Source organism: Danio aesculapii, chromosome 21, assembly GCF_903798145.1.
Source record: "Danio aesculapii chromosome 21, fDanAes4.1, whole genome shotgun sequence".
In the NCBI taxonomy this organism is placed as follows: domain Eukaryota; kingdom Metazoa; phylum Chordata; class Actinopteri; order Cypriniformes; family Danionidae; genus Danio; species Danio aesculapii.
The window spans coordinates 23,008,670-23,021,082 of record NC_079455.1 but is presented as its reverse complement, the minus strand read 5'-3'; the positions used below and the strand labels follow the sequence as shown (position 1 = coordinate 23,021,082).

Here is a 12,413-nt window from a genome sequence, read left to right as displayed (position 1 = left end):
GTGCTAACCACTGAGCCACCGTGTCGCCCCATAAAGATTAGCATTGGAAGTAAAACAACACTACTGTTTCTGTTATGTGTTCTTTATTTATTTTTATAAATACCTTTTCCAGAACAGTTTTGCTGTATTTAGTTTTTACAGTGCTTCAAGAATATTATTCATCAAAATAAAAAAGTTAAACCTTACTGTAAAGTGTTACCAATTAAATGTATGTAAGGCTGTTCATTGCTCAGCTCATAGACATTTCAGACTATTCAAACTGGACGAATTACATCAATGACAGTGATTCGGCTTGGATCCCTAACACAGTCTTTCTCAAGACCATTATACACTATGCCACAGTGTGGAGGGCACCAGGCAGTGTCGTACCCTTGCAAAAACCAGGTTTTCTGCAGTGGATGACCTTGGCGGTCAATCTTTATCACTCTCCCGACATTGACCTTCACTCTCAGCACAGTTCTCTGATGTATAGTCACATGCGTAAAGGCCTTTACTGGGTCTCGACTGAAGTAAACTCCACACCCTAGTTTGCCTCGTTTTGACCGGCTAAATCCATGGGCTTTGATTTTCTCTGCATTCTCTTTTGAAGTGCCATGAAACATGGTATATTCTTTTCCTTCAACTGGATCTTCTGGAATACTGTTTTGAAGGCTTGGAGGAATTATATCAATGACTGTGATTCGTTTTGGATCCCAAACACAATCTTCCTCAAGGCCGCTGGTGACCATGCCACAGTTTGGAGGGCACCAGGCAGTGTCGTACCCTTCATCATGCCAGGATTTCTGCAGTGGATGATGTTGCCGGTCAATCTTCTTCACTTTCCCAACATTGACCTTCACTCTAATAACAACTCTCTCTTTGGGTTTATCAAGAGGGTATCTGCTGGCCTTGTTGAGATCTCGACTGAGGTAGACACCACGTCCAAACATGCCGTCTGCAGATGGCTGGAACCCATGCATTCTTATCTGTCCTGCTGCTGTTTCAGTAGTCCCATGATACATTCGGTATACTTTACCATCCTCAGGCACTGTACTGCTTTGGAGACACGGCACGCCTGGATCCAAGTCACTCTCTGTCCACATGGTTAAACCTAAAAATACAAACATGTTTCATGTTCAAGTCAGCAGAAATACACTGATGGGAGAAACTGAGTATTTCAAAGCATTGAATCACTTTATAAAATAATTCACTGTTTTGAAGGGCTCAATATATCACACCCTAATAAAAATCACTGGTCAAAGCAGTTTAAATACAACAAAAGCTAAGGGCAAATTTAAAACACCTTTTACAAACCTTTTGCACATAATTAAAACAATTTATTGAAAGTATAATTTATTAAATACACCTAATCATCTAGTATGAATACTTGCAACACACCTAAATATAAAAGTATGCTACAAATATTCACAACACAACTAAATACAGAAAAGCACTGCAAATATTCACAACGCCACCTGTCAGGATTCTTTAGAAAAATAAATAAATAAAAATACTTTTCCTCCTTATCATTTCCAAATAATAACAACATTTATTCAATAATTAAGAAAATAATCAAACATATGCAAATAAATACAACTAAATATGGAGTTTTCAGACTAAACATGTTTATAAGTAGGATCCCCAACCTAAAACAACCTCCTTAATAAACAAAACTGGGCCCTTACATTACCATGACCACAAGTACAGAGGGAACATCCAAAAATATATTCATTTAAATAAATTGGCTACATAAATTAAACAAATTTACATCTCATTCAGACCAAAACAAGCAAAATACCATTTTGAAATCATATTCACTTAAACAAAACAAATCATGAAAATATAGCCAAGAACAAGTTTGATTCTGCTTGTTGTTACACTATTCAATGACCAGCGTGCACTCTAGCCCATAGAAAATAATTTGGAGCTTGCCTGCTGTCCTTTCATGTGCAGAAAATAGTCAACACATACTGTCTTACTTAGAGCATAAATATTTCAAGAAATTAACAAAAGAAAACATACAAAAACAAATCCACAAATTTACAAAAGATGAAAAAAATGCACATCAAAACAAATATGTTATATAACAATAAGTGCACCAAAACAGACATTTGTTGTTTATTTTAGGATTTATATTGCATAACTGCTTAGGTTTTAAAATTTTTAGTCTAATTAATCTGTTGAAATACAGGCTATATTAGCCAGAATTACTCTTTGTACTGTAAGTACAGTAAGTAATAAGGAACAAAAAGCATAAATATTGACATGATTTGATTGCATTGTGAATATTTGCTGAATTTTTCTGCATTTGATTGCATTGATAATATTTGTGTGAGTTATGAAAGTTTGACATGTAATCCAAATTACTAGATATGTTTGAAATGGCATGCAGACTGTATGTGACCCAAGACATATGTTTGAATTCATATTTATACCTGCATTCTTTTTTGATGTGCCATAAACTGGACCCTTTGGAATAATATTTTGAAGACTTGGACTGATTACATCAATGACAGTGATTCGGCTTGGATCCCTAACACAGTCTTTCTCAAGACCATTATACACTATGCCACAGTGTGGAGGGCACCAGGCAGTGTCGTACCCTTGGAAAAACCAGGTTTTCTGCAGTGGATGACATTGGCGGTCAATCTTTATCACTCTCCTGACATTGACCTTCACTCTCAGCACAGTTCTCTGATGTATAGTCACATGCGTAGGGGTGTTAAAGGCCTTTTCTGGGTCTCGACTGAGGTAAACTCCACACCCTAGTTTGCCTTGTTTTGACCGGCTAAATCCATGGGCTTTGATTTTCTCTGCATTCTCTTTTGAAGTGCCATGAAACATGGTATATTCTTTTCCTTCAACTGGATCTTCTGGAATACTGTTTTGAAGGCTTGGAGGAATTATATCAATGACTGTGATTCGTTTTGGATCCCAAACACAATCTTCCTCAAGGCCGCTGGTGACCATGCCACAGTTTGGAGGGCACCAGGCAGTGTCGTACCCATGATCATGCCAGGATTTCTGCAGTGGATGATGTTGTCGGTCAATCTTCTTCACTTTCCCAACATTGACCTTCACTCTAATAACAACTCTCTCTTTGGGTTTATCAAGAGGGTATCTGCTGGCCTTGTTGAGATCTCGACTGAGGTAGACACCACGTCCAAACATGCCGTTTGCAGATGGCTGGAACCCATGCATTCTTATCTGTCCTGCTGCTGTTTCAGTAGTCCCATGATACATTCGGTATACTTTACCATCCTCAGGCACTGTACCGCTTTGGAGACACGGCACCCCTGGATCCAAGTCATTCTCTATCCACATGGTTCAACCTAATGACAAAAATATTTATACATATAAACAGAAATTTGGCAACAGAAGAAATTGGAAAGGAACTTGATATAAAGAACTGGTTTGTATTTGGTTTGTTGTTGACAACCTTTGTCTAATTCTTCACCAAATATATCTTCACGGCACTTCTAAGACAACAAATTCAGCTATAAGCAAATGTCTTGGACAAACTTTTAACCAATTATTTTAAGACATAAAAAAGAAGAAGCACATGAGTGAGTAAAATTCACATTAGTTTTTTATCTGATGACATTTATATACTTAATTTGACCCACTGTTAGTATTAATGCTCAGAGGTGGAGTTTAAAGAGGTGGAGGTTTGTAAACAGAAATAAGTAAACAGGACGGTTGAGGGATCTTTATTAAAAGTCAGGGGTAAAAATCCTGAAACTAAACAGTTAAGAGAAAGATTAAAAAATAATATCTGCTTTAGCATGCATTATTAGCATGCAAGATTAGCAGCATACATCGTAATCCAGAAACCGACACAGAAGGATCTTAGGACAACTTACAAACTTACAAATAATGGGCTTTAAACATTGCATAATTTTTTTACTAGTAACAAATTTTTACTAATAGCACCTTTACTTTCATAAAACTGTAGAGGCTATTTTCTTTAAAGAGGCTTTCTCTGTGGACAAGAAGACAAATTCTTACCCAATATGTCTTTTAAGCTTCTTATCCTTGGCAAAAAAAGCCAGTTTCTGCAAAGTGAGACACATAAGCAGAGTGTGTTCTCTTTTCATCTAGTTTGTAATGCCAGAAGGTCACCAGTGACATACAGAATGAATCACAGTTATCCTAACACTCATATTTCACTTTTAATCGATTATATTTCACCTCAAGCTACTTGACTATACAGTTCATTAGGTCACCATGCATGGATTGCGATCTTGTCTGATGATGAACAGGTGCTAAAGTGGTTCTGTATAGCCTTGCTGTGTAATGTATACAGAAAGATGGAAGATAAACAGTCATTAAAATAGTCACGCATGGTCTAACTGAATAATGTATACATAGAAAACGGAAAGAAGAACAGACTTTATAATGTATTTACTGAATATAAATGAATTTCCATCAAAAAAACACAAGAAGGCTTTAGTAATATTAGTATAACAGTACAACCATTCTATTAAATATTACAGGAGTTTTCAACAATTTATAAATGACCAAAAAAGAAGCAAACCAAGCAAAAGCCTTACCTCTGATGTTGCTTTTAAAGCTGTTTGCTTTCTTGTGAGAGCTGTAGTAAATGCATGTCTGTTAGGGTGGGGCCATGGCTATAGTTTATCTACTGAGTTAGGTTTCATTTTCTGACAAATCGACAAACTGTTTGAAGAGTTCATTTGCATAACAGATAATAACAGATAATAGTTTTCATTATTTGTAATAAATCATATATTTTTTTTGTGCAGTGAACTGTTAATTTGAAGGAAAAAACATGATTTATTTCATGTAAATGATTATCATTTACAAAAAGGCAGTTGTTTTACAAATCCATTTTTCATTTGTTTCATAAAAAAATAAACATAAAAAGACCATTATACACTATAAATCCTGGTTTGATGCCACATTTGTCAAAGTTAAAAACCAGCGGGAATTGTGCTAAACTTGACTGTACATATGTACAACTGTAAATATTGGATTGCTAAGTGATATTTCTAATAGTTTCAGCCAATGTAATCAATATAATATTAATTTGTTGTTTTAATTTAGATTATGTTCAGTTGTGGTGTGGTCAAAATAGTCACACTTCAGTTTTTGTTTCTGGTTTACAGGACTGTTTCCATAGGCGGAGCGTGTGTAAGGCTGGGGAATGCTAGCCTCCCCCTGGCCAGAAACCAGGGAGATAGCAGCAAAGACAAAAATGCTCTGAAAACATGAAACGGGTGTAAGGCGTAATATGAATGTAATTTAATGTTGATGATTAACACAACACTTTAGCTATTGTACGTTTGTCAATCAAATTTAAAGTCCCCCTCCGCACAGAAATGGAACTGTCGAGCCCTGCACGTTGCACTGATGAGCGCTGTTTATTACTGGACTTCGCAGCTGTTCTGAAAACCAAGCCATAAGTCCTGGCCAGCGGACTATTCTAATATCATATATAAATCATATTAATAAATAAATAATGAGGCTATTTATTATAAAAATATATTTTTATTATATATTAGGAAATGAAATTTAATAATACTAATTTAATAATAATATTAATAATACTAATGATGATCATGATGAGGATAATTATTATTATTATTATTATTATTATTATTATTATTATTATTATTATTATTATTATTATTATTATTATTATTAAATGGGGTATTGTTTATTTGTTTTTTATTTTTTAGAAAAGTCTGCTTTTACAATTTGACAGATGAAAACCACAACAGAAAGTTCTAACCAGCAAGCCCATGTCATATACAGTATAGATACTGGAGTTTGTTCACCCTCCGCCTATGACTGTTTCACTGGAAATCCTTCATTTGCTTAAACAGCTGTGACTCAAGATGTTTGAACATGTCTGGTTAATGATCAATAAATACAGCTCGCCTGATATGATTCAAACAGAAACCATCAATAAAAGACACTCTTTATTGTTAACTTTGTGGGGCTTTCTCAGTTTACACGGTTTCAGCATTGCATTTAGTGCCCAGACAATATTTGGATGGCAGAAATTTGCGTTAATGAGCAATTGCACAGGTGTACCCAATAAAGTGGCCGGTGAGTGTATGTTTTAGGTATTTGCGAAATGATTGATGCATGGTATCAGGTGGTGTGCACTTTAAGTCATGTATATTTAGCATCAAATTGTCACTGTATACTGTGAAATAATGCTAAAAATAAAATCTGAATGTGAGCATATCTGAGGCACAACCAGACTTCATAAATGAAGTTTCATTTCCTAGCCAGCCAGTGGCATTTTCATGATAAGAAATCAAACTTTATCAGTCTTATAATTGCTTAGACATGGGGTTCAAAGGTTTGCAGATGTGAACTAAAGTTACCCTGTTGTGAAGTAAAATAAATAAAGTGCATACTGGTTATGAAAGCCCTTCATATCGGTGAACAAAACAGTCATTAAAATAAAATGTTTAATACGGGTGGAGCTTTACAGAATCTTCCAAAGAGAAACTAAATCACACAGATCAACAGGAATTTACTTCAGAAACAGACGAATAAACCGGGACAACTGGAAATTTATACAATCTTTTAACTAATTGCATTTAATGAGAAACAATAGCAAATTATAAAGTAAAATAAATATATTACAGTTTTTTTGCACATAGACCCATGGAAAAAACCAGAGACCACTCATATTGCTTTATCAATTTTGTTTATAAGTTAGGGTTAGGGTTAATATAGGGTTAGAGTTATTATAAGTCATGGTATGTTAGGGTTATTCCATTCAAATATATTGTGATGTAGATTTTTTCTTTTCCAGAAACCAAAAATCAGGAATAATTCATTAAATATTTATTAAATTGTAAATTACTAATTTTAATAGTTAAATTGTTTGTATTATATGCTAAAATGGTAGCTGAGAGAGCTTAATGAGCTGCAACTTAAGAAATCACATGCAAACACAAACACCACCAGCTAATTAAGAAACCTTTTCATTGGTTTGACAGCACATGTGTTGCAAATCCTCACAACATAAACACAAATAGAAATCATGCTGCAAATCCTCACAACACAGGCAAATAGCACAGACAATGCTATGTGCAATGCAATGCAAATGTGTCAAGGGGATGAACTGAAAAAAAGTGTCAGACTCAGCTGGGATTTGCTTATTGTGCAGAGACTATTAGTCAGTAAAGTTGTAGGTGACCTGAAAGGTTTTTTCCTTTTCCTTTTTTCCTTATTTCTTTGTCTTTTGCATTTTATTAGCCTAAATAAACGGACGATCAACTGTGAAATGTTATTAAATAAGATAGCTAAATCATAATTTCAAAGTTAATGAAATTAGTTTTGCAATACTTCATTAATTGTTAACATGAGGTCAAAATAAATTCCAAAGAAGAAGAGTATTTTTTCATCATTCCGGGCCTTTTAATAGGCTAATAATGAAAAGGTCAACATAATACAAAACAACAGCCAATTATCATTTTATGTAATTTCCGATTCACAATAAATGTCATCAGTTTACAGAACAAAACTACAATTATGTTTTGTTCAACAACACATATGAATCATAATTCCAAGTTTAAGAAAATGAAAAGTAATAATATATAGGATATTTATTAAATCATAAATATCTTTCCTATTATATATATATATATATATATATATATATATATATATATATATATATATATATATATATATATATATATATATATATATTGTCTTGAATTTAATGCAAAAGATTACAGAAAGTATTTGATTATGTATTTGAAATTGTGCACACAAGCTGCAAAAGGGCCTACAGAGGTTAACAGATGCAGTTTAGTTGGAATGTGAGGATGTTTCATAACCCTGAGGAGTATCTAACAGCTCATAGCTTCAATGTAAACATGTGTTTAGAGGACAGACCCGAGCAAGAAAAAGAAACAAATCAAAGAGGTTTGCAGGTATGTGGAAAGTAATTTCTACAACAATATATTAGAGAAGATGTTGTTTCACAGTTTAGAGTGAGGAATAAAATAAGATTTTATCATGTTATTGCTACATCTGGTAACATGAATGAGGACAAGGAGAGGCAGAGAATTTGAATTTTGAACTTTAATGTAAGCCAAACAATAGATATACAGATAACAGAAAAGCACAGACAATACTGTGGAATAAACAGCAAAAAAAGTACTGGCGTTCTATTAAACGGGATTTTTAGTCACTTGTAAAATATTTTGCTGCATGTTCAATTTACTTATTTAAAATGAGCAGAATCAACACAATTATTGAGTTTTTTTTGAGACAACTTAACTGTTTTATGTTCAATACAGAGGTGGACTTATCATTTAAGCAAGGTAAGCAGCCGATTAGGGCACCTTAAAACAGGGGGCCCCGACCAATGCCAAGAAGCCTATAGTAATCATCCTATAGCTCTTTTATAATTGATCTATCATATGTTGTAAAAACTGTCTATAATCATTTAGATTTTAACGTCATTACTTTTTTCTAAACCGGGGGCCCCTATTAATAGTGGAATGTTCCTTCCCTTATTGCAAATGCAAATATTAAAATCTAATCACAAGTATGGCTAATTAAATGCACATGGTTTGTGAGAACTTGTTTTTTTTTTGTTGTTGTTGTTTTTTCATATTTAATGTATTTGATTTTACATTAAGAAGGTTCTACTTAAAATATATATTTTAACATGCAGTTTATTTGCAAAATAAAACCCTGAGTCTATTTATAAAAAAAATCTATAGAGAAAGAGAGTGTTCTTGAGTTTCAATGCTATAGGGCCCCATACCTGGAATTGCTAAGGGTCCACCCCTGGTTCAATCCACTTAAATTTGTAAAAACAATTACGTTAACTTACTCAATTTGTGTTGAGACAACATGAAGGTATTGTCTGAAACCCAGCCATTTTTTTACTAATACAGAAAATATATCACATCAAACTATTTATAAAGTCAACAGTCAAAAGCATATAAAAAAATCACTAAATTCACTAAACTGTAGATTTATGCATATATTTTCTTACAGTGTGCTGTGTATACAGACTAAACCATTGAATCAATTAACGGACTGGTGACAGGAAGTGTATAATAAGTCAACATTGATAAGAACACCCAAATATTGCCTCTTTTCCAGTAAAGAACCAGAATATTAGCAACTGTCCTCCTTTTTAATAATAAGCTGCAGCAGGATGCGGTTTTGGATAAGTGACATCAATGATCTGAATCCGAAGTGGATCCCAAACACAATCTTCCTCAAGGCCACTGGACACCATGCCACAGTTTGGAGGGCACCAGGCAGTGTCGTACCCATGATCGTGCCAGGTTTTCTGCATCGGATGACGTTGATGGTCGATTTTTTTTACTCTTCCAACATTGACAAGCACTCTTACAACAACCTTATCATGCACAGGCCAGTTAATAGGGTATCTGCTGGCTTTGTTAAGATCCCGGCTGAGATAAACGCCACGTCCAAGCATCCCGTCTGCAGATGGCTGAAAGCCAAAGTTGATAATCTGCTGCAAGGCATTTCGAGTGGTCCCGTGATACATTAAATATGTTTTACCAGCCAAAGGCTCCGAGTAGCTTTCAAGACATGGCACAGCTGGGTGCAAATCATTCTCTGCCCACATGTTTAAATCTAGAGAAAAGGAACAGAACTTTTGCATAAAGCAGATACTTTTTGTTTGATTTTGATAGCTAGTGTGAAGAAATGCGATGCTTACCTCTTGGAAGACAGACTCAGGCTGTGGAAATAGCTGTTTTAGAGGTGGAGAACATTTTAAAGCCACACCTTCAACGGAAATCCCCTTAACTTTCATTTCTTTTGAACAAAAATTGTCCTAATTTACCAGAAACGGCTTTAAAAATCTCATTCACAGAGTTTGTGTTGGCAGGAAAGTCGCATCTAATGAGAACCTTTTGTTGGTGATTTTATATACATAAATGCCAAAAAAAAGTACATAGATGATGTCCTCAAATGAAGTAAGAACATTTGACCTGGTTCTGACATTGTTATATCACTGCAGGTATCTGTAATGGATTTACAGTTTGATGTTTTAATTCGCAATTCAGAGCTGTGTTAATACAGAGCCTTAACAAAAATTTGTTTCTTAATAGCTTGTTTGTTTCACTAATATTATTCAATTATTACCAACTGAATAGTGTGGTGGAAATTCATTTATACATTACGAGGTCTGTTTTTTGCTTTATACATTACTTAAGCCATATGTGGCTACTTTGACATCTGTTTATCATCTTACCTTCTGTATTCTTTAACCAGTTAGGCTATATGTGGCTGCAACTAAATTGCAATCCACGTATGGTGACCTTGTGGGTAGTAGAACTCTTTTGAAAGACACACTCTTCCTTCTGTGTCGTAACCTGCAGAAACCTGTGTTGCTGTATGACTGTCTGACCTTCTTTGCAAGGAGTAAAGCTTTAAAAGATATTCTTAGCAAGACTTCTTGGTCTTCTTGACCATTGAGAGAGTTTTATCAGAAAATACTACAATAGCAAATGTTTGTATTTTGAATATATACATATATATATATATATATATATATATATATATATATATATATATATATATATATATATATATATATATATATATATATATATATATATATATATTGAAATATAAAAGAGAAAGTACAGAGCAATGAGTGTTATGTAAAGGGTTTTTCGCCATTAGAAGCTGCGCAGCTGCAGATCAAAGGAAGTGATTCAATTCATTTCCTGGAAAATATCCTGTGGCGTGACCACAGTTTTTGTGCTTTTGAGCCCACAGAAGTTATTTCTTAGATCCTCTTCAGTGCACATTTTAAACATTAATTTGATCCTGTTTCTGACTGCATCTGAAACCGTTTGAATCACTGAAGAACAAATGTTAATGTAACTAAAGTACATCATGATGAATCATTCATTTTCCTTTGGATTAGTCCCATAATTATCAGGGGTCACCCCAGCGGAATGAACCGCCAACTATTCTTGTATATGTTTTACACAGCGGATGCTCTTCCAACCAAAACTCAGTACTGGGAAACACCCTATACTCTCACATTCACACAGGCACTCATATACTGTACAGCCAATTTTGTTAATCCAATTCACTTAAATCGCATGTCTTCGGACTGTGGAGCAACCGGAGGAGAGACAAGGCGAGAACATTCTCCACACAGAAACATAACTGGCTCAGCCGGGACTCGAACCAGCAATCTTCTTGCTGTGAGATGACGGTGCTAACCACTGAACCACCATGCCACCCACATCATGTTGATCACAAAGGTCTTTCATACGGTTTTTATTTCACTGATTATTGAGATTTTCATTAATTCACTCATTTTCTTTTTAGCCTAGTCCATTTATTAATTAGGGGTCGCCACAGCAGAATGAACCACCAACTTTTCCAGCATATGTTTTACAAAGCTGATGCCCTTCCATCTGCAACCAATCACTGGGAAACACTGACACACTCTCATTTACACACATATGCTACGGACAATTTAGCCTACCCAATTCACCTATAGTGCATGTTTTTGGACTTGTGGGGGAAACCGGAGCACCCAGAGGAAACCTACGCGAACACGGGGAGAACATGCAAACTCCACACAGAAACGCCAACTGGCCCGGCCAAGGCTCGAACTAGCGACCTTCTTGCTGTGAGGCAATTGTGCTACCCACTGCGCCACTTATTAATTATACTTTTTAAATTTAATTTACCATAAATTAGTTTTAGTTCTGCTGATTGTTGTTGCACATATTTCTGCAAAGAGCAAGAGCAGAAAGTCATTAATATCATTATGAATATAAACACAAAATAAAATAATATTAACATTATTTAAGCCAAAGGATAATGAAGATATATTTTACAGGGATGCAATTTCAATTTCAATATCAAATCAAATTGTTTGTTGAATATAAAAATAAGGTGTTTCACATTAATTTAAATTTATTTATATTGCTATTGTTTATTTTATTTCACATTTATTAAATAGTATATTACTATATTATATTTGACATTCCAAAGTATTTTTGTGCTACAGTGTACATTATTTAGATTAATGTAAAATTTTTAATAAAAAAAAAAACTCACTTTCCTTCAGCTTTAGTCCCTGCTTCATCAGAGGACACAACAGTGTAATGAACCGCTAATTACTCTTACACATTTTTTACACAAGCAGATGCCCTTCCAGCACTGAGAGCACATGTGAATAGCAATCCAAAACATTTTACAGTAAGCTATTTTTTATATAAAGTTACTTTAAGTGGTGAAAATTGACCAACTTGGGGAAACTGTTAAACTTCTGACAGTTATGAATAAACAGGCAAGATAATAGTTGGGCTACAGGTCTTTCCATGTCACGTAAATCATAATTCCATGCAGGCGAGTGAGTTCTGTTGGCGTTGCACTTTTTGTCCCTGAGCAGCCTACGTACCGTGACGTCATAAATAAAC

The 12,413-nt window shown here is 34.6% G+C and overlaps 2 protein-coding genes across 2 annotated transcripts; both read right to left on the bottom strand.

The window, feature by feature from the left end:
* Positions 1-66: 66 nt before the first annotated feature.
* On the bottom strand, positions 67-4,639 carry gig2e (grass carp reovirus (GCRV)-induced gene 2e). The gene is made up of 3 exons (XM_056446304.1): positions 4,533-4,639; positions 2,415-3,311; positions 67-1,090 (listed from the first exon to the last, which is right to left on the bottom strand). Exons 2-3 carry the CDS (start codon positions 3,301-3,303, stop codon positions 255-257), a joined length of 1,725 nt encoding a protein of 574 aa, XP_056302279.1. The 5' UTR covers positions 3,304-3,311; positions 4,533-4,639; the 3' UTR covers positions 67-254.
* Positions 4,640-8,040: 3,401 nt separating this feature from the next.
* Positions 8,041-9,721, bottom strand: gig2d (grass carp reovirus (GCRV)-induced gene 2d). Its single transcript, XM_056446305.1, has 2 exons — positions 9,680-9,721; positions 8,041-9,594 (listed from the first exon to the last, which is right to left on the bottom strand). The coding sequence occupies exon 2, from the start codon at positions 9,584-9,586 to the stop codon at positions 9,125-9,127; it is 462 nt and encodes a 153-aa protein (XP_056302280.1). The 5' UTR covers positions 9,587-9,594; positions 9,680-9,721; the 3' UTR covers positions 8,041-9,124.
* Between the last annotated feature and the right edge of the window lie 2,692 nt (positions 9,722-12,413).